The 22,378-nt window shown below is 44.8% G+C and overlaps 2 protein-coding genes across 9 annotated transcripts in view; one reads left to right on the top strand and one right to left on the bottom strand.

The window, feature by feature from the left end:
- The window catches only part of LOC129468506 (uncharacterized), a 15,586-nt gene extending 9,855 nt beyond the window's left edge, over positions 1 to 5,731 (bottom strand). For 2 of the 4 annotated variants that reach the window (XM_063623025.1, XM_063623024.1), the window contains exons 1-2: positions 5,661 to 5,729; positions 469 to 1,187 (exon numbers count right to left, since the gene is read on the bottom strand). In XM_063623025.1, the coding sequence (XP_063479095.1) occupies positions 469 to 1,187; positions 5,661 to 5,672 (731 nt within the window). In that variant the 5' untranslated portion in view covers positions 5,673 to 5,729. Of the gene's footprint in view, positions 1 to 468; positions 1,188 to 5,660 lie in introns of all 4 variants that reach the window. The other 2 variants (XM_055254139.2, XM_055254140.2) reach the window with 2 other exon arrangements.
- On the top strand, positions 822 to 22,378 carry NUP50 (nucleoporin 50). 5 transcript variants are annotated; one of them, XM_055254122.2, is made up of 8 exons: positions 822 to 1,187; positions 5,661 to 5,739; positions 9,121 to 9,204; positions 13,422 to 13,608; positions 15,769 to 16,434; positions 18,805 to 18,886; positions 20,890 to 21,008; positions 21,947 to 22,378. In XM_055254122.2, the coding sequence occupies exons 2-8, from the start codon at positions 5,671 to 5,673 to the stop codon at positions 22,147 to 22,149; spliced, it is 1,410 nt and encodes a 469-aa protein (XP_055110097.1). In that variant the 5' UTR covers positions 822 to 1,187; positions 5,661 to 5,670; the 3' UTR covers positions 22,150 to 22,378. The 5 variants fall into 5 exon arrangements, with proteins under 5 accessions (XP_055110097.1, XP_055110096.1, XP_055110100.1 ...); XM_055254121.2 differs by lacking the exon at positions 822 to 1,187 and adding an exon at positions 1,520 to 1,648; XM_055254125.2 differs by lacking the exon at positions 822 to 1,187 and adding an exon at positions 2,190 to 2,294.

The following is a 22,378-nucleotide window of genomic DNA, read 5'->3' as shown; positions in this document are numbered from 1 at the left end:
AGCTTGCAGTGAGCCGAGATTGCGCCACTCTGCACTCCAGCCTGGGCGACAGAGCGAGACTCCATCTCAAAAAAAAAAAAAAGGCGGCACTGGAAACAACTGGGAATGACAGGGCCAGGGATGAGGGATCGCAAGCTGCTGGTGAGAGAGGAGCTCAGAGGCTGCCTGGCCTACGGGCCAGGAGTCCTCAGCGCAGAAAGCGCAGGACTCGTTCCCCTGCTCAACAGCTGAGTGCCCAAGACGCACTAAGGGATCTCAGTGGCTGAAAAAAACAGAAGAGAAGGCACCCGACGCAAAATCAAATGTCAGCGAACGAGGGGTCCTTTAACAGGCGGCCCATACGGCCCCTCCAGGCACCGAGACCCAGCCCCTCCGGGCCACCCCGGCCAGGTACGGGCAGCAGGGACACCTGCGCGCGTCCCCCGGGACGGGGCTTCCTGACGTGAAGCGACCCCAATGGCACCTCACACTATTCCCGAGGGTCGCGGGCGGCCTCTCCTCAGCCCTGCAGCTCCCACACGCGGACACCGCGGGCCTTGGCCATGTCCACTGACCGACCTTCCTCGCCGGAACTCCTCGTGCGTCGCCGGCCCCTCAGCGGCGACTAGCGCGCGAACAGCCTGGAAGACGCGCAGCCGGCCCCACTTGAGCCGACACCCCAAGCCGCTGCTGCTGGCGCCGGCTCCGAGATTAACGTCGGCGCGTGCGCGCTTGCGCGAGACCGGCAGTCTCAGCCCAGCGCCGGTTTCCAGGGATCTGGGCTCATGCGCCGCGTAAGGGGCCCGGCCGGCGGAAGGAGGTGGTACTGCCGGAAGCGCCGGCGCGCTTGCGCAGTAGCTGAACGCGGGCGTTTCTTTCCTCCCTTTTTTTCGAATTGGTTTTGGGGGTAGATTCGAGTTACAAAATGGCCGCCCGGAGCGTGTTCGGCGCGGTTCCCCCAGCGGTCTCCGGCTGAACCGGTGCTCTCGCCTCCCTGCCGAACACAGCGTGAGGAGCCCCCCGGGGACATGGTGTTTGAGTCTCTGGGCTTGCCGAGCACGAAGTCCTCTGAGGCCCGCAGCGCAGCACCGGAAGCGGCCGAGCGCACTCAGCCCGGCGACCACCAGCCGCTCTAGACCCCTGCGCCGCTGCGCCCCGGGTTTCGCCGCACCCAAGACCCAGCGAGTGCAGCGGCGGCCGCCGAGGAGGTGAGGGGCGGCGGTTGGCGCGGGAGGGGAAGGGTCTGAGGGCGGGAGCCTGGTGCTGAGAGCCCAGGACCGGGAGGGCGGGAGCGGGCTCGGGCCTGGGAGGGGAGTGCGAATGCAGGGCTGCGGACTGGACCCTGGGGAGGGGTTGCGGGTTCAGCGCTGGGGGACGGGCCCCTGGGGAGGGGTGCGGGGCCGGGGGACCAGACCCTGGGGAGGGGCTTACGGGGCTGGAGGACGGGACCTTGGGGAGTGGGGTACAGGGCTAGGGGTCGGGACTCTAGGGAGGGAGCCTAGGTCGGGCGCGCGGGCCGGGCGGGGCTGGCGGGTGGGCAGCGACGGGTGGAGGGTGGGGTGGGATGACAGCGGCGACGCAGCTCGGGCTGTTTGTGAAGCGGGGCCCGGGCCTCACCGGGCTGCGGAGTCCGACTCGAGTGAGACTCGCCCCTGCGGCCCCGCCGGAGGTAGGGGGCTGGCAGGGCTGTCCTAGCGTGGTCCTCTCCGTTTTCTTCCTAGCGATTCCTCTCGAGCCTCCTCTCCCCCTGGCCGCCCCTCGTCTCTCTTCTCCTGGGCCCATTACCTCTCTGACCTAGCTTCACTTTCTTACTGCGTTCCCGGGTCATTCATCACCCATTTGCTCGGTTCCGTTAAGAACCAGCTTGGAGGTTAGGTATTTCTGTCTCCTTAGTTGGCCCCCTTGTTCTTTTCCTTCAACAAGGTACTTCACTATTAAGTATAGCCAAATCTGTTTTCGTTTTAAGCTGATGTTGACAAGTTGAGCTCCAAGGGCAGAGCTACACCAGATGCCAGAGACCACATAACTATATCAGGCACAAATAATGTTTTTTTCCAGTTTACCTAGACTTTCAGTCTCCTACCACGTTGCTTCATACCTAGAAACCGTGTCTAATTTGGTGGTTTTTTACCCACAAACGCAAACGTTTTTTAAATTCCCTTTTACTGATTGATTGATTGAGACTGGGTCCTGCTTTGTCACCAGGCCTGAGTATAGTGGTAGCTCACTGTAGCCTGAAGCTCCTGGGCTCAAGTGATTCTCCTGCCTCAGCCTTCCAAGTAGTTGGGGCCACAGGTGTGCGCCACTACGCTCGGGTAATTTTTTATTTCTATTTATTCATCTAATTTATGTCCATCTTTATTTTTGTAGAGACCAAGTTGGTTTCCAACTCCTGGCTTCAAGAGATCCTTCCGCCTCCCTTAAGTTCTTCATAACAGTAGCTAGACATAAGACTCCAGGTGCCAGGCCTTGTTCTGAATATTTTACAGAGGGTTTTTTCCCCCCCCACTTCTAGCATAAAAGTAAAATGTATTGTCTGAAGTATCATGCTTTGAAATAAAATAGGGATTTGGTAAAATATTTGTAAAAGTCTGGTTTGTAATCCAGGTTATTCTTCCATGCTACAACTTTTACGTTTTGGAGGAAAAATGGTAGTTTATTGCCTTTGCTTCTAATAAAACTTGTTTCTTTAATAATTTATTGGCCAGGTGCGGTGGCTCACGCTTGTAATCCCAGCATTTTGGGAGGCCGAGGTGGGCGGATCATGAGGTCAGGAGATCGAGACCACGGTGAAACCCCGTCTCTACTAAAAATACAAAAAAAAAAATCAGCCAGGCGTGGTGGCGGGCGCCTGTAGTCCCAGCTACTCGGAGAGGCTGAGGCAGGAGAATGGCGTGAACCCGGGAGGCGGAGCTTGCAGTGAGCCGAGATTGCGCCACTGCACTCCAGCCTGGGCGACAGAGCGAGACTCCGTCTCAAAAAAAAAAAAATAATAATAATAATTTATTAAACCCTTCCTGTGCTCCAGGCGCTGCTCTAAGCCAATGTTTATCTTAACTTTCTTAATACTTCCTGTTCCACAGATGAAGAAACTGAGGCACAAAAATTAAAAATAACTTGCCCAAGTTTTCACAGCTAGAAAATGGCAAAACTGGGATGCCAGCATCTTTTAGTATTTTTTGAAATACTTTATGCGATACCCCAGCTCACTGATCTAATGACAGCAGGACGCCTGCTGTTTGAGCTGGGCACTGTTGGGGCATTTGGAGTATATCTGTAAACAAAACAAAGATCCCTGCGTTTTGGTTATGTGCTGATTTGGTGAGTATGTTAGGACGTGGAAGCCCCTACATTTATTTAGACTATTTTACTGTGCCACCTGTCTCTTCATTGTGGGTATGAGTTAGAAGTTAAAATTTTACTATTACAGTTTTTGTGCATTCAGCTCCATCCCTTTTTTCTCCACAGCTAATTTTTTTTTCTTTTTCTTTTCTTTTTTTTTTGAAACGGAGTCTCGCTCTGTCACATAGGCTGGAGTGCACTGGCGCGATCTCAGCTCACTGCAACCTCCGCTTCCTGGGTTCAAGAGATTCTCCTGCCTCAGCCTCTGGAGTAGCTGGGATCACAGGTGCCACCACCACGCCCAGCTAATTTTTTTTATTTTTAGTAGAGACGGGGTTTCACCGTGTTGGCCAGGCTGGTCTCAAACTCCTGACCTCAAGTGATCTGCCCACCTCGGCCTCCCAAAGTGCTGGGATTACAGGCATGAGGCACTTCGCCAGCCCCACAGTTAATCTTAAATAGCATATGTGACCATTGGTGACTTCTTACTTCTCTGACTCTTTGGTGGTTGGAGTGGGAAAATTGCCAAAAAGAATCCGTACAGAGACCTGGTTTCTGCACAGTAAAGAATTATGTCTATTCCTGTATTTGTTTTTGTTTGTATGACAAAGATTAATGGCAAAACTTAACCAAGTGTTTTTGGGTGAACATTGAAAAGAGAGGGTTCCCAGCGAATGGAAAGTGTATTTATTTCTCATACTTTATATTTTAGAATCTTGGACTTTAATATCATTTGTAATCAGAAAAATAGCACAAACTTACAAAATTTAAAAATCACTTAAATGTATTAAAAGCTGACAGTCCCTATGTAGTTACTCCACTGGCCATCAAATTGTAGAGGCCTTTGGGATGCCAGTATTTGCATTTTACTTTTAGATACTAAAGAGTGATATGTCACCTTATATCTTAGCGACCACTTTGTAAGGTTGTAATACACTCTGTATATTACACAATACACCAGAATAAGGAAGGTTACTCTGGTGTATCGTGGTGTTGAGGGCAAACAAGAGTGGGGAGAGTATCACGAAGGAGTTCAGGCAGGTTTAACAAGACCTGGCAGGTCCCCAAAACTAATCAGTAAGTTCCTGGGCGAGGTGGGTAGCAGGGAAATGGAAAGGTTTTTTGTCCAGCTGGAGAGTTAGTGAAGAAGCCAGCACAACACTCACAGCGGACCTCTGGGTTGTGGGTTTTTTTGTTTTGTTGTTGTTGTTATTAGGATCAGAAAACAAATTGTAAATTTTAGGAGATGGACAGGAGCACCCTCTTTGGTTAGGCGCTGGAATCCACTGCAGAGTTCACGCTGTTCCCCAACTCCTGCCCCGTCTGCTAATGCCATGGTATTGAAAAGTGAAGCCAATGATTTATTTTTGAAAGGTTATAAGTTCCCAGGATACTAACACATCCATGTTAATCATTTTGAACTTCTAATTGTCTTGGCAATACACAATTTGAGGCAACGAAATGTTCAGTCTTGGGAACCATGTATCTCTGTTGGCTGTAGCCTAAAGAACCGTATTCGTGTTGTGAAGGCGTTTCCAGCCCGTTACTCGTATTCTTACTGAAAGATACACTTCTTTAATGGCTCATCTTTAAGAGAATTATTATTATTATTATTATTATTTTTTTTTTTTTTTTTTTTTTTTTTGAGACGGAGTCTCGCTCTGTCGCCCAGGCTGGAGTGCAGTGGCACGATCTCGGCTCACTGCAAGCTCCACCTTCCGGGTTCACGCCATTCTCCTGCCTCAGCCTCTCCGAGTAGCTGGGACTACAGGCGCCCGCCACCGCGCCTGGCTAATTTTTTGTATTTTTAGTAGAGACGGGGTTTCACCGTGGTCTCGATCTCCTGACCTCGTGATCCGCCCGCCTCGGCCTCCCAGAGTGCTGGGATTACAAGCGTGAGCCACCGCGCCCGGCCTCTTTTAAGAGAATTTTAAATATTAAAATTATTTTCCTTATGACAAGACTTTCAGTATATGCATAGAAAAAGTTAGTTAAGGACTTTTTGATTACAATACTTCAGATTCCAGATTTTTAAAAAATCAATTGATACTTCATTTTAATTTTTCCAAATGGAGTTGGTTTAGTGTTGTTCAGGAGTGCTGGTGTTCCCTAGGAATATTCTTCTGCCTCCTGGACAAAGCCTTTATTGATTTGTAACACTGGGAGCCTAACAGCACCATTGTAAAGTTCTCATTAAAGCAGTTTTCAGATGCTTTTTTTTTTCTGATAAAAAAATCAGAGATGTTTTTATCTCACTTCATGCTAGAGTGAATTTTTAAAATTCTTTATAAGAATTTATTCTTCTAGAAAAATAAACTCTTCTGTTTTCTGTAACTTAGGTTCGAAAACATGGCCAAAAGAAATGCTGAGAAGGAACTGACAGATAGGAATTGGGATCAAGAAGATGAAGCTGAAGAGGTAAAAAGCAGCTTCCCTGAGAATGATTTCCTGTTTCTTCTGCCTTTTACATTCATTTTGGGGTTCCTCATGAAGACTTGTGACAGAACTAAAAGACCTTTCTAAAAACATCATGAATAGGAGATGACAAGAAATTATACGACGTGTACTTAGTGTAGATATTTATTAATTACATTTCTGTGACCTCTAGTTAGTGTAGAAATGTATTACATTTAGATGTGCTTTTCCACTAGTGCCTGCTCCTTAAATATTCTCCGAAGCACTTTCCTCCTGAGTTTCGTATACTTGAAGCGTTCTAAACCCATGGTTTGTGGTAAGCCATTTTAGTCATGGCTGAAGGCTGAGTTAAGTGATCTAGTCATGAACTTAGCACACTGCTCAGATGTGAAAGTGGTACACCATCACCATCTCGGTCTGCAGTACTCCGTTTCCCTAATGCTTCTTGGAAGCCTGCTTTATTTCCTTTTCTTAATGGTAGACCTGAGACCCCTAACAATTGCATTTATAGGAATAGAATTGAGATTGGCCTAGTTCCTTTTCCAGCAAAATAAAAATGGTCTCCCCTGAGGAAATCTGATCATTTTTCCCTTAGAAACAATAGGACTGGGCAGCATAGAGAGACCCCGGTCTCTATAAATTTTTTTTTTTTTTTTTTTTTTTTTTTTTGAGACAGAGTCTCATTCTGTCACCCAGGCTGGAGTGCGCTGGCACAACCTCGGCTCACTGCGACTTTATCTCCTGGGTTCAAGTGATTCTCCTGCCTCAGCCTCCCAAGTAGCTGGGATTACAGGTGTGCGCCACCACACTCAGCTAATTTTTGTATTTTTAGTAGAGACAGGGTTTCACACCATGTTGGCCAGATTGGTCTCAAACTCCAGACCTCAAGTGATCCACCTGCCTCAGCCTCCCAAACTGCTGGGATTACAAGCGCGAGCCACCGCACCCGACCCCCCCAAAAATTTTTTTAATTAGCTGAACATGGTGGCGTGAGTCTATAGTCACAGCAGTTTGGGAAGCTGAGGCAGGAAGTTTGCTTGAGCCCAGGAGTTCAAGGCTGCTGTGACCTATGATTGCACCACTGCACTCCAGCCTGGGCAACAGGGTGAGACCCTGTCTAAAAAACAAAGAATAAAACACAGCTGTACTTATAGGATGTGGGCGAAGGATTACCCAGGTGCTGAGGCAAGAGACTGAAGGCACAAACTGTTTCAGTATAATACATAAAATAGAATAAGAATAGTCATCATACAAATTAGATACAGAGATGATCATGGGCGTTATCAATCATTAGTATAAACATTACTTGTCATTAGCTTTTAATATTACTCTTTGTTGTACTACTAATATAACCAAGGAATAACCGGTGGATGTAGGGTCAGGTGCTGAAGGGACATTGTGAGAAGTGACCTAGAAGGCAAGAGGTGAGCCCTCTGTCACGCCCGCATAAGGGCCGCTTGAGGGCTCCTTGGTCAAGTGGTAACGCCAGTGCCTGGGAAGGCACGCGTTACTTAGTAGACCGTGAAAGGGAGTCTCCTTTACTTGGAAGAGTCAGGAAACAGTCTGCTCCACCACCTTCTTGTGGGAGATTGGATATTGTCCAGGCCTGCCAGTAGTCATCCAAAGGCTTGAACCGCTCCCTGTGGTGGTGTGCTTCAGTGGTCACGCTCCTTGTCCACATTCATGCTCCTTCCGTACTCCTGGTTCCTCTTTGAAGTTCTTAGTAGATAGCAGTAGAGGAAATAGTGAAAGTCTTAGAGTCTTTGATCTTTCTGATAAGTGCATAGAAGAAAACGCTAACGTATGCTGCCTTCCGTCTCTGCTTCGGCTACCTAAAAGGGAAGGGCCCCCTGTCCCATGATCATGTGACTTGCTTGACCTTATCAAACCCCCCTGGACTGACCTCATCAATCCCCTGGACGACTCATCCTCCTTACCCTGCTCCCTTGTCTTCTATGCAATAAATAGCAGCACTCCCAGCCATTCGAGGCCACTATTGGTCTCCGTTTCTTGGTGGTAGTAGTCCCCCAGACCCAGCTGTATTCTCTTTATCTCTGTGTCTTGTGTCTTTCTTTCTTACAATCTCTGTTTCCCCCTTCGGGGAGAACACCTGCAAAGCCCCATAGGGCTGGACTCTACAGTTGTACCTTATCAGCAGTGTGTTACCCCCAGGCCAGATGACTAAGGAAATCTGTAACCAGGTTAGCCTTTCAGGTTAACAGCATAGTGCTAAGTAAGAAAGGAAAAATTCTAAAACTTGGAAGTGTTTCCAAGCTTATTCTTAGACGGCCATTTCCTTCTTTCGGGATCTTTCTGGTACTAGTACTTTTTTTCTCTACAAGTGTATCTCCTCACATATGTTTAGGGAAACCAGAATCACAAGGATGTGAATGTTTTGACAGGGTCAAAACTGACTTGGTGCTGTTTAACTAAAATCTTTGGTTATGGGGGTTTTTGGTTTTTTGTTGTTGTTGTTTGAAGATCTGAAGCACAGTTACATTCTGGGCTATAGTAACATCTAGATGACCATGTAACTATTTGCTTAGACATTAAAATATTCAGGAATGAAAGAACTCCCATCTGAACATATGCTAATGAAATGTGTGGAAAGATTACATTTAGTTAAGTACATTTAACTTGGGGCAAGTGCAGCCAGACGGTCCCCTCTATGAGTGTAGGACCTATCCCATTAAGTTTAATATGATCTGAAGCAACTATAGGTGAGAATTTTTGCATGGGAAATATTTTATTGTGACCCTACAGGGTAAAAGAAGGGTTATAAACTAAAGCCGAAGATATTCAGCAGATTTCTGATGTGGACATCAGAAGTGTGGACATGAGTGCGCTTTGAGCGCACTGTGGAAGAGCAGTGGTTTTCCATCAAGGTCCTAGGTGCCTCTGTGGCCTTTTGTACAGTGGGCAAGTTGGGCAGGACTCATCTTAAAAATCATGTGTATGTTATAAATAACACTATTTATTTATTTATTTTTTTGAGACAGAGTCTTGCTCCATTGCCCAGGCTGGAGTGCAGTGGCGCTATCTTGGCTCACTGCAACCTCCGCCTCCCGGGTTCAAGCGATTCTCCTGCCTCAGTCTCCCGAGTGGCTGGGATTACAGGTGCCCGCCACCATGCCCAGCTATTTTTTCATTTTTAGTAGCGACAGAGTTTCACCATATTGGCCAGACTGGTCTCAAACTCCTGACCTTTGGCCTCCCAAAGCGCTAGTATTACAGGTGCGAGCCATCGTGCCTGGCCAAAATTTATTTTTTGAGAGGCCGGGCGCAGTGGCTCAGTTCTAGCTTCTTGTTGTTGTTGTTGTTGTTGAGCATTTTGTCATCTGTTTGGCTTTATCTTACTGCTGTTTAATTTGTATTGTGTTGCAGGTGGGAACATTCTCCGTGGCCAGTGAGGAAGTCTTGAAGAATAGGGCCATAAAGAAAGCAAAGCGCAGAAATGTTGGATTCGAAGTGAGTGCCCCCTTACAGCTCTTGCTATTAAATACTCATTTGATTTCTGGGTTGCACAGCAGTCCCTCCACTGGGAGCAATGATACCAACAAATGCTTTCTTAAAATACTTATTCTTTGATGTAGATCATGGGAGATAGAAAAAAATAAGAGACGTAAGGTCTGGACCTTAAAGAGAGCTTATCCAGTTGAGGAAATAAGATAAATATAGACAGATTCATGTTGAGTGACAATATGGAGAAGAAAAACGAGCAAAGCAATACAGAGGTGGGCGAAGTGGCATCAGATTGGAGGAAGAAAGGAAAACGCAAGAAATCTTCTGAGAGTCTTGTCTGCTCCCTGGGATTGAGGCCTGGGTAGGGGGAGCCCTTTCACTATACTAGAAGCATTTTAGGTGTGGATTTTCTTGCTAGTATGGTATGTTGAAATGATTCATTCCTGTGTTAAGAAAGATGCAAGATGAGTTGTGACTCTTAAATTGAAATGATGTGCTGATTATTAAGCAGTCACCCCGCATCTTAAGAACTCGGCCCCAGTACGTCCTCTCCCTTCAGGTACATTCTAGACCCAAGAGAGTGTGGTCTTGGTGGCCTGGACGTCTGGTGTTAGGCAGGAGAAGCCGCTTTGAATATCCTGGGTGGCAGCTTTGAAATACACCTACCCTACCCCACGTTTTGCAGTGTTTAAAACATCAAGAATAGATGATATTCTTGGGTGTCTCTAATCTGAAAATCCAAAATGCTCCAAGATCTGAAGCTTTTTGAGCACCAACGTGATGCTGCAAGGAAATGGTCATTGGAGGATCTCAAATGGTCAGGTTAGAGGTGCCGCGCCAGGAAGCATAAAGCAGACTTCCTGGGAGCAGAAATACTTCCTTTCCTGAGCGTTCTCCTTAAGGGACATGCAAGTTTATTTCCCTTTTATTTCCAAATAAAAAGGATAGAAAAGGTATATCATTCACACTTTGAGAAGCAATGAAAAGAAATTGTTACTACAAAAATACTCATTACATTGCCAAAGTTTTGATCATAAAATTTATTAAGTTTGAAAACATGTAAGGAAGGGAGCCAAGTAGGTGGCAGTGGTGGGGAGTCAGTAAGACGCTTACAACAGCCAGTCACTCAGAGCGTCTCATAAATGGCGGTATGTGTTAATGGGAAAACAATTCAAATTATAAAAATAAACTATTTGCGATTTTCCTAAAATATATGACTATATATACCAATATAGTGTAATTCGAGGCAGAGATACGTAATCCTACATCATATCGATTCTCAGGTGGTTCTGGGTAGTGTTGAACGTCTTTAGAATGCCATGGCTAATGTCATAAGTGTGTGCTCTTTCTCTGTTCCATTGCATGCTTCAGACGCATGAGAGGAGCTTCATTTCCTGACATTGTAAAAGCTCTTTCATGTAGAATTCAGGTTAACGGGTTGCACTGCCAAGAAAGGAAGTAGGTACAGAGGATCTCAGATCCAAGCTAGAGATTAGGTCTTGTGTTTTGTAATTAATTATATTTTGCTTAAAAATTGTATTTCTTATTTGACAAAAATTATATGCTTATGGTGTACGGCATGGCGTTATTTTCAGGTGTATGATACATTTCTACCTGCCTGTTGTACAGTAAACTTGAACTTCAGGTTTTTTAACTTTTTTTTTTTTTTCTGGTCCGATTTTATGAATTGCCTTGACTGGTGGCTAGGTGGTAGACATAGGTGTTGAGCTGAGTGATGTTTGATGGCTTTCACTGAGAAGATACGTGGAGGGAGGGACAGCTTAATTAAGGAGGAAATGGTTGGTCTTGGAAATGTTGTATTTGAAAGGCTTTGGTACACTCAAGTGGAGTGCCCTAGAAGACCACTAGGTATACAACAGGAATTATGGCAAGGATGGGCACAGCTCCGGGAGCTTTCGTCATGTGGGGGATTGAGGCCATGGGAGTGGGCGAGAGGAGGCATGCAGGTGGAGGGTCCTACGAGGAATGAGAAACAACAGCTCACTGCAGAAGCCAAGGGAAGCCATTCTGAAGGAGGGGCAGTCACCTGTGCAACTGAAGGAAGGTCAAGAGGTAGAAACAGTACAGACCATAATCTACAACTTAAGCTGAAGGGACGAGGGAGGGAGAGGGCAGGAGCCCATGGGCAACTAAGGGAAATTCAATGTAGGTGGATAATAGAAATCCACAGATAATTTTAGCTATAACTCTTAGCCTGAAGTTTTCATCAGAACTTGTATATTAGGACAATTAAATGTTGTATCACCCACCAGAATGCTGAAATGTGGCTTTTCCTAAATAGTGGATTCAGTAGATCTGCTAAGCACTGGAGATAATATTGGTGAGTAAAAAAGACCAAAATCTCCTTGCCCTATGGAAGAGAACAAATACGTAGTATTAATTTTTCCTCCGTAAGTGCCATGGGGAACAATAAAACCAATGAGGGAAATTGAGGGATGTGGGGCTGTGTCAGTACCCATGGAGGAGCCCACATGGGTATTTTCCCTTTTTTTTTTTTTTTGAGACAGGGTCTTTGTCGCCCAGGCTGGAGTGCAGTGGCACAATCTTGACTCTCTGCAACCGCCGCCTCCTGAGCTGAAGCAATCCTCCTGCCACAGCCTCCTGAGTAGCTGGGACTACAGGCATGCGCCACCACACCCAGCTAATTTTTGCATTTCCGTAGAGATGGGGTCTCACTCTGTTGCCCAGGGTGGTCTCAAACTCCTGGGCACAAGTGACCTGACTGTCTCGGCCTCCCAAAGTGCTGGTATTATAGGCATGAGCCACCACACCCAGCCCTTTGATGAATATCTTAATCAACTTTTACTCTGATTTTTCTGAATATCTTTTTTTTGTTTAACTTGTGGTTCTTGAATTTTTGTTATGATTCTAGAGCTAATTTACTATCAGCAATTTCTAAAATCCCTATAAAAACCAAGTGGCTTTTAAATTTGTGCAAAATCGAAGGCTCTGAAAAGCCACTTAATGGCTTTACAGTTTGTCCATGAATCATTGTTTTAAAATGACAGCTATCAGTTTGGTGTATTTGGAATTTTAAATGACGAAAAATCAAACTTAGAGCAACAGAATCTAAGCTATATTTATTATGTGCATTAAAACTCATACAAGTTAAAATTTTCCATTCTTTGCCTAATTTTATTGCCATAAATACATCAGTGGTCAGTAAACATCTGAAATTCTGTAGATGAGATTGAAATTTTGGCTTTGGAAAAACATGCAGTAATATTTAGGCTAACTGGCCCATTTAGTAAATGAAGGGGTTCCAGTTTTTTTTTGTTTGTTTTTTTGGTGAAATCATGGTTATAATTCACTCATGTGGAAACTTAAGGTTTGTGAACTGTCTCTTAGATGTTTGGTCTAAGAAGCAGATCACTTCCTATAATGTAATCACTTCTTTGAACAACAACAAAAAAGGGCTTCTAAAAATTGTGGTGGGTTTATTTAGCAAAGCACTATAAACTGAGGAACCTTTCTCCAGAAGTTCCAGGGGCAGAGAGGAGCTTTAGAATTATAAGGAATGCCAAACATTTCCAGAGCATTTTAGGTGAGAGATGTGAGCAGGCTAGCACAAAGGGAAAAGGCCTACTAGAAAAACCTTGTTAGAACAATCGAGTTTAAGGAAGCAGTGAGGAAAAGGAGAGTAAAAAGTTGTCCCGGGTTGCTCAGCTAACAGGAACATATAGATTTGAGACTCGATCATCTAAGTTTTTGTAGGCTGAAAGCAGTTACAAGCTACAGATGTTAAGAAATTAGGCAAATGGATATTTTTAGTTAACCTAACTTGATGTTTTTATAATTTCTTTAGTCAGTAAATGGTCTTTGACTGAGTAGTACATAAAGTATCTTTCATTTGGGATTTAGTTTTATTGAGACACTTCAGTAATTCTGAGGCTGGGTGGTGGGTACATAGGTTTATTACATTAGTCTTTCTTACCTTTTATGTCCTAAAAATACACATAATATATTTTTTAAATGTCCTTCCTGCCTGTTTCAGGAAAGCATCTTCGAATTGCAAAGCTGTTCTTACGAATAAAATCTTCCCATCTCATTTCTTATTTCTGCTTGTGCCAGCAGTTTGCCTTATAATGCTGACTGCATATGGAGTCTAGGTGCTATTCAGCCAAGATGCTATTGTCACTCACTTGCTTATTTGGTAATAGAAAGTATACTTACCTAATGCGTGCTCCTCCTTCATATTTCAGTCTGACAGTGGAGGAGCCTTTAAAGGTTTTAAAGGTTTAGTGGTACCTTCTGGAGGAGGACGGTTTCCTGGATTTGGTAGTGGCGCTGGAGGGAAGCCTTTGGAAGGACTGTCGAATGGAAACAACATAACCAGTGCCCTTCCCTTCACCAGTGCAAAGGCAGTGGCAGAGCCCAAGGTAGCCTTTGGTAAGTAGCTCCCATCCCCCATCCGCCTGTGTAAGTGTCATCTATGGAAAATAGCTTTGCAAAGATGTTTTTCTTATAGCTACCCTGTGTCTTGGAACTATGTGAGCAAAACCAGGGTAATAATGAAAGAGATGGGACTTAGGGAGGTGTTGGTTATTTACAGAGTAAGTGGGTAGAGCACAGGCTTTTGATCCAAAACATCTCAATTTTGTTCTCAGCTCTGCCAGTTACCAGTTGTGTGACCCTGGCCTCTAAGCCTAAGAATGTTCAATTTTGAAAGGAGAATGACCCTTAGAATTGACCTACAGTCAAAAGAGAAAAGAAAATGCTATGTAGACCCTTTGTGTGCCAAGGGTTTTCTGTGTGCCTCGCACCAAAGTGGCTCCTGGGAACTCAGATGAGGTTCTCGTGGCCAGGGAGCCTCCCACGCTAGGTTTATGTGGGTATGGGATGTGTTGATTGCCTGATCCTGTTTTGAGGGAATTAGTCAAAAACTCTTGGAATTAGCAACAGAGAATGGGATCATGGGTTAAAAGCTTGGAAATGATCCTGACTGGTTGGGTTGTATTTAGCTGATTATTCTGAAAATGTATACTGTTTGATTTGAATTTGGCAGAATGTTTAGTGTGATTTAAAGTAAGTGCTCTCTGTTAAGGTTTTTTTTTTTTTTTTTTTTTTTTTTTTCTGAGTTGGAGTCTTGCTCTGTCGCCAGGATGGAATGCAGTGGCGCGACCTCTGCTCACTGCAACCTCCGCCTCTGGGTTTAAGCGATTCTCCTGCCTCAGCCTCCTGAGTAGCTGGGACTACAGGCACGCGCCACCATGCCCAGCTAATTCTTGTAATTTTAGTAGAGACGGGGTTTCACCGTGTTGGCCAGGATGGTCTCGATCTCTTGACCTCGTGATCCACCTGCCTTGGCCTCCCAAAGTGCTGGGATTACAGCCGTGAGCCACTGCGCCTGGCCTCTGTTAAGGTTTTTAACTACAGCCATCCCCTAGTATCCTGGGGATTGGTTTCAGCACCCCCTCGGATGTTCAAGTCCCATAGTCAGACCAGCATAACTCTTAGATAGGAAAAGTGAATGTTCGTATCCACTGGTTTCTCATCCCTGGAGTACCGCATTGAGACAGAGTCTCACTCTGTCACCTAGGTTGGAGTGTATTGGTGTGATCTTGGCTCACTGCAGCCACAATCTCCCGAGCTCAAGTGATCCTCCCCCATCAGTCTCCCCAGTAGCTGGGATTACAGGTACACACCACCACACTCAGCTAATTTTTCATTTTTTGTAGAGATGGGGTTTTGCCATGTTGCCCAGGCTGGTCTCAAACTCCTGAGCTCAAGCGATTTGCCCACCTCAGCCTCCCAAAGTGTTGGGATTACATGCATGAGCCACCGCACCTGGCTGAGGACTGCATTTCACAGGTGTGGAACCTGCAGGTACAGAGGGGCGACTGTACTTTAATACTGTTCATCCCAACAACCTTGGGGATTAAGTGTTAATGCTGACCTGCTGTTCTAACAGTGCTGTTTGAAATAGGCATCCTTTTGTCTACGGCCACACCACCCTGGACGCGCCTGATCATAACTCAAATAGGCGTCCTTTTGAAGGAAAAGATTATTTTTAAAATGTGTAGAGCAAGCATATGGTGGTTAGTGTTCTTGTATAAACTTTGACTTGATCTTTATTAATCGGCTTTACTGATAACTGGTTACTAAATACTACTTGAACACATACTTTTTGAGCTGTCACAAAAGTAGGATACAGTAGGTCGGGTGCAGTGGCTCACGCTTGTAATCCCAGCACTTTGGGAGGCTGAGGTGGGCGGATCATGAGGTCGGGAGTTCAAGACCAGCCTGGCCAACATGGTGAGACTCCATCTCTACTAAAATACAAAAATTAGCCGGCTATGGTGGCGGGTGCCCGTAATCCCAGCTACTCGGGAGGTTGAGGCAGGAGAATCGCTTGAACCGGGGAGGCAGAGGTTGCAGTGAGACAAGATCGTGCCACGGCACTCCAGCCTGGGTGACAGAGCAAGACTCTGTCTTGGTGTGGGGGGAGATACAGTAAAAGCAGAAAGTATGAAGGCAGAGTGGCATAAAAATCTAGATGATTTAATCAAATCAGGCTAAATAAATGGTTTAATTATTAACTTTCTATAGGTTCTCTTGCTGCAAATGGCCCTACCACCTTGGTTGATAAAAAAGTTTCAAATCCCAAAACTAATGGGGACAGTCAGCAGCCCTCCTCCTCTGGCCTTGCTTCCAGTAAAGCTTGTGTGGGAAATGCCTATCACAAGCAGTTGGCCGCCTTGAACTGCTCCGTGCGGGATTGGATAGTGAAGCACGTGAATACAAACCCCCTCTGTGATCTGACACCTATCTTTAAAGACTATGAGAAATATTTAGCAAACATTGAACAGCAACACGGGAACAGTGGCAGGAATTCTGAAAGTGAATCTAACAAAGCGGCGGCTGAAACACAGTCTCCTTCCCTTTTTGGCTCAACGAAATTACAGCAAGAGTCAGCGTTTTTGTTTCATGGTAACAAAACTGAAGATACACCTGACAAGAAGGTGGAGGTGGCATCTGAAAAGAAAACGGACCCATCATCCCTGGGAGCGACAAGTGCCTCATTTAATTTCGGCAAGAAAGTTGATAGCTCTGTTTTGGGCTCGTTAAGCTCTGTCCCCCTGACTGGATTTTCATTCTCCCCTGGAAACTCCAGTTTATTTGGCAAAGATATTACCCAGAGTAAACCAGTCTCTTCACCATTTCCCACTAAACCATTGGAGGGCCAAGCGGAAGGTGACAGTGGTGAATGCAGAGGTAAGTACCAGCTTTGTCGTTGGGTCGAGGTTTGCATAAGATTTGTGTTTCTTGGGAAACGCAGAGACTTTGATTCCAAATACGGGTCTGGATTCACATTGAGATGTTGTTGTCCTCTCCATGTGTGATCTCAGACAGAGCTAATCAGCTTCTCTGAGTTTCAGATTCCTTCTTTATAAAAGAGTAAGACTTATTTTGTAGGATTGTTTATAAGGATTAAAAATAAAATGAATTTGAAAACACCTGACTTTGAAAAGTCTCAAACACACACGGCTTAGCATATAAAAAACAAGTGAATTAAAGACGTTTTTTGAAAATTGTGTTTTGGAAAAGTTCATCAAGTTCATCATGAATGTCCCCTGAATTGATTTGTACTTAAGAGATTTGACTGTAAATAGGCATGTGGCAAAACAGTACTTGACTATACATTAAAAGTGTAGACTTTTCATAGCCATAGAGAAGAAATCAACATTGTTTTCCTCCTGTGGGTTTGGAGGCACCTCCTTTTCAGAGGGCAGCAGTGGTGTCTAAGTGATGTCTCCTGTATGTATCTTCAGTGCCCCAGACCAGGCACAAGGTCTGGGCCCTCCAGACCTCTGTTATTAGCTTAAAAAGTGGGGTGATGTCATAATGCTGCTTCCTCACATGGTGCTTGTGAACAAATGACGTCTGTGAAGATACCTACTTGTAAGCAGTTAAAAGTGAGGCCAGGTGAGGTGGCCCACACCTGTAATCCCAGCACTTTGGGAGGCCAAAGTGGAAGGTTCACCTGAGGCCAGGAGTTTGAGACCAGCCTGGGCAACATAGCGAGACCCTATCTCTACAAAAATGTTTAAAAATTAGCCACGCCAGGTGGTGGGTGCCTGTAGTCATAGCTACTCTAGAGGCTGAGGTGGGAGTATCTCGAGCTTAGAAGTTCAAGGTTGCAGTGAGCCATGGTTGCATTACTGCACTCCAGCCTGGGCAACACAGACCTTGCCTCAACAAAAGAAAAAGTGTACTTCTCAGACATATGAACATACTGATCCTTGAGGAAGAAAACTGCATTTGCCAATTTGCCACTGAAATACGGTTTTCTAGCAGTAGGCTACACTTCCATTACTGTTTTGCCTTGCCCTACTTTCAAGTATATCCTCAGGCACTGGCCCTCTGGGCACGGGGTGAAATAAGGGTCTCCCCTTTTATTTCTTCTCTGCCTCCCATAAATAAAACAAATGGGGAGTTTTTCCTGAGGCAGGCACTGGGGATTTGAATCGAGTCCCAGTGGATGCAGGACGCCCCTCAGTGAGCGCCTGTTCCTTGTCCCTTGGTTATCATAGTTTAAGCATCAGAAGACTGGGGAGATTGGAGTGATAAGATGGACAGTCGTGTGACCTAATCATCTGAGCATCACAGTTTTGCTTTTTAGTGAGTTTTTATGCAACTGCCGTTCTCTTTAAGAGGATCCTTTTATATATGTGGGTTTTTTTATTTTTTTGAGACAGGGTCTCGCTCTGTCACCCAGGCTAGAATGCAGTGACGCAATCATAGCTCACTACAGCCTCTACCTCCTGGGGTGAAGCGATCTTCCCACTTCAGTCTGCCAAGTAGCTGGGTCCACAGGCATGTACCGCCACACCTGGTTAACTTTTATTTTTGTAGAGATGGGGGGCGTCTCACCATGTTGACCAGGCTAGTGTCGAACTCCTGGGCTCAAGCGATCTTCCTGCCTTGGCCCTGCAGCGTGCTGGGATTACAGGTGTGAGCCACTGTACACAGCCTAATACATGTGTTTAAATAGTGTCTTGTTTAAATAATAGCCTAGGTCTCCCGTGTTTGGGAGACCCTATTAGTGGGGATACCTTTGGTACCAGAGCAGTGACCCATGTGGCAATTCAGACAAAGCTTAAATTACTTAAACTGGGGCTTTGGAATGATTCCTCTGACAACTTGCCCCCTGTAAAAAAAAAAAAAAATGTATTTTTCTATCTTTGGCCATTGCTGATACTTGTGGATATAGTCACAGGAATATTCAGGGGGGAAGGTGTTAAAAACTCATCCGAGATGTAATTTTCCAGTGGGTAATTTGAATATAGAGTGTTGATTATTTTTCTGTCATAAGCATGGAGATTTTTCCATTCTAAGGTTTTCTATAGAAGTTATTTTAGAATTAAGAAGTATGTTCCCATTACAAAGGATTCTTATTTTTCACAAAATAGTTAAAATCCTGCAGGTACTCCCTTCTAGCACCCCCCCATTAAGTGTGCATTTTAGTCGTCAGTTTACATGGAGTGCTCAGGTGGAGGGTTAGGGTGTTACATAACAAAACTTCTGTCACTTTTTTAAGCTCTGGATTGGAATCTTACTGAATTATTGTCATTTTTATAAAAGGTGGAGATGAAGAAGAGAATGATGAGCCACCCAAAGTAGTAGTTACCGAAGTAAAAGAAGAAGATGCTTTTTACTCCAAAAAGTAAGAACCACCAGAAGCTCCTGGTGCATGTGTTTTATAGACATGGTGGCATGCTTCAGGCTGGAGAACGTGCTCACGGCACTTGACTGAGCTTCCAGTCTTGGGGTCAAGCTTTGCCTGCTCTCAAGTGGAACAGGGAAGAATTCTTGGCCAGTTTATTTAAGAATCCAGTTCTAGAAATATCCTGGTGGGCAGATCTCACTCTTTTCTGTCACTTTAGCTCTTTTAAAGTGCTTTAGAGACAGGCTCTTCCATGATCTTCCCAACCCCATCCCATCCCATCTTCTCTACCTGTGTCTTCCTCCCTCCCCTTCCTCCTCCCCCAACAAAGAGATCGCAGAGTCAGTCACTGATTTCAGATTTGGCTTCAGGAGGCATCTCTCATCCCTTCCGGGAGACTTGGTTGGCCTTTCTGGATTTTCTCAGTCAAAAAGTTAAGCACAGTAACCGTCCCTTCCTGTTGATGACCTATAAAAACTTTCATCTTCCTTTCAATTAAATGAGATTAGTTTTTACAAAGATATTTGCTGAAAAAACATTTGTGCCATTTCAGAAACTTTCAAAGATGTTTTTGTAATGCAAAAATTTCAGAATAATGAACCAGCAGTTTTCCATGTAACAGGTCACTATATCCTGTGGGATTGCCAGGTGTTAGTTTTAAGAACTTTTAAAAGAGGCCAACAATTTCTTCTGTGTTTAAATTTCATTACTCACATGACATAAAGGAGTGACCCAACTTTAAGATTTTTTTTTTTTAATTAGAATCAAATGAGGCCAGGCATGGTGGCTCATGCCTGTTAATCCCAGCACTTTGGGAGGCTGAGACAGGCAGATCACCTGAGGTCAGGAGTTCCAGACGAACCTGGCCAACATGGTGAAATCCTGTCTCTACTAAAAATATGAAAATTAGCCGAATGTGGTGGCACACGCCTGTAATCCCAGCTGTTTGCGAGGCTGAGGCATAAGAATTGCTTGAACCCTGAGAAGCAGAGGTTGCAGTGAGCCAAGATCATGCCATTGCACTCCAGCCTGGGCCACAGAGTAAGACTGTCTCAAAATAAATACATAAATCAATAAATGAGCCATGGTTTTGTATAAATAACCTCAGGAGATGTATAGCACAGGAGGCTGGGAAGATAATTTGATTACTTTGTTATTAGACCCTACCCAAGAATGTTTTCCAAATTTATTTCAAAATGTTGTGCAATCAAAAACTGAAGGAGCCTTGAGGAGTTTGTTTTTTTGTTTTTTTTGTTTGTTTGTTTGTTTTTTTTTTTTGAGACGGAGTCTTGCTCTGTCACCCAGGCTGGAGTGCAGTGGTGCGATCTTGGCTCACTGCAAGCTCCGCCTCCTGGGTTCATGCCATTCTCCTGCCTCAGCCTCCCAAGTAGCTGGGACTACAGGTGCCCGCCACCACGCTCAGCTAATTTTTTGTATTTTTAGTAGAGACGGGGTTTCACCGTGTTAGCCAGGATGGTCTCAATCTCCTGACCTCATGATCTGCCTGCCTCGGCCTCCCAAAGTGCTGGGATTACAGGTGTAAGCCACCACACCTGGTTGAGGAGAATTTTTAAAATAAGAAATAGGCCAAGAAAAAAAAAAAGGGAGAGGTGGACGAGATGTAGGACAGTCTTTGTCCTTTATTTGTGCCTGTCTTTAGAGGACCAGATCAGTGATGTTGAGCTCAGGGCCAAAGGAACAGAACAGGGAGGGAGGGGTGTTGAGCCCTGATTTTGACAGTTTCAGAAAGTGTTATAAAAAGTTTCATGGGGCCCATTGTTTAATTTGAAAAAATGGGGAGGAGTTTTAAAATCTCTAAGCAAATTTTCTTATTCTGGTTTTTGCTCAGGCTGTGTTTGGATCAATTAAAGATTTATCCTGAAGCTTCCTGTACTCTCATTTAATACAGATTTTCCACACAAGTGTGAAGAGTGGTGGTTAGAAAACTGTGTGACTTGATTCATCCTTGAATGCTTGATGGTACCTATTATTTTTCTCCATAGGTGTAAACTATTTTACAAGAAAGATAATGAGTTTAAAGAGAAAGGCATAGGTACTCTGCATTTAAAACCTACAGCAAATCAGAAGACCCAGCTTTTGGTGCGGGCAGACACCAATTTAGGTGGGTACCTTTCTTTCAGTTGGCACAAAATCATCATCATCACATAGTATGTAAAAGCCTTTACCCTGCTGACTCAAGGTTATTAATATGTTTTTAAACAGAGCGCATTCAGGCCAAATTCATCCTATATTTACTTATAGTTTTGAATCCCAGGATAATAGTGTGTAAGGAAATATAAATGTGTTAGAAGCTGCAAACGAAATGATTTTTCATTTTCCTTTGTGTTAGAAATGTGATCAAGAAGCTAGAGATTAGACCGTTTAATAAACACCCAAGGGAAATTAACCTTTTAAAGGAATCCTTTTTATATAGCAAGTGATCACTAACTCTGATCGCCGTCCATCCTCAGTTTTAACCTGAAAGAGTCCACTGCAAGGATCCTAGTGCCCAGAGGAGGAGGAAGATGGGCAGGCCTGCGGTGGAGCGGGCAGTAGTGGTAGATTTGTACCTGTGTTGCAGAAACTGCAGGGAGGCGTTTTTCTTTCCCGTGGGCTTGACTAGTGAATAATAACATTATGGTGGTGTCACTCTTGCCCAGGGAGCTGCGGCCTCTGTGACAGAGGTGTCCTTTGTTCGTGTGGCGCAGTGAAGACACTGGGTTGTGCCACCGTGTTCTTCCTTCAGTGCAAAAACGGACAGTGTTGAGAGGGCCGACGGTTCTGAGCGAGGCTGTTGGCTCTGTGAGAAACGCTGTGTGGGTGCAGAGCCCCGGGCTGGAGGGAGGACGGACGGCCACTCTTCACAGTGAGGGCAAGTCCTCCCCAAGGCCTCCCAGTTCTCAGGGAACCAGTCCTGATTTTGTGCCATTCCTGTTGGCTCCCCGTGTTAGATCCATTAAGTATAAGTTATTTCAGTGTTTAATGTTTAGCATGTTACAGACTCCTTTGGTGGAGCTATAGCTTCTATAATTTTGATGGGTTTTGTTTGTTTGAATGCAGGCAACATACTGCTGAATGTTCTGATTCCACCCAATATGCCATGTACGCGAACGGGGAAAAATAACGTTCTTATCGTCTGTGTTCCAAATCCACCAATTGACGAGAAGAATGCCACCATGCCAGTCACCATGTTGATTCGGGTAAAAACCAGCGAGGATGCAGACGAGTTGCACAAAATTTTACTGGAGAAAAAGGATGCCTGAACACGCGAAGTCGGCTGTGGAATTATTGCCAAGTTGCTGCTTCTTCCACCGCCCCTTAGTTTTTCTTCTCTTCTTTGACATTCTAAGAACTTACAGATAACTTAAAACTTTTGTGAGGAAGATTAATGTGGCCAATAAAACCTTTAAATGTTAAGTGTCAAGAAACTGCACTCTTCCCTTCTTAAGAACTGCCTAAAGTGTAAAATACATTTGAATGCAATTTTTGGAA

The sequence above is a fragment of the Symphalangus syndactylus genome, chromosome 18 (genome assembly GCF_028878055.3).
Source record: "Symphalangus syndactylus isolate Jambi chromosome 18, NHGRI_mSymSyn1-v2.1_pri, whole genome shotgun sequence".
In the NCBI taxonomy this organism is placed as follows: Eukaryota; Metazoa; Chordata; class Mammalia; order Primates; family Hylobatidae; genus Symphalangus; species Symphalangus syndactylus.
Note: the sequence above shows the minus strand (reverse complement) of the source record. Positions and strands in the feature narration are given on the sequence as shown.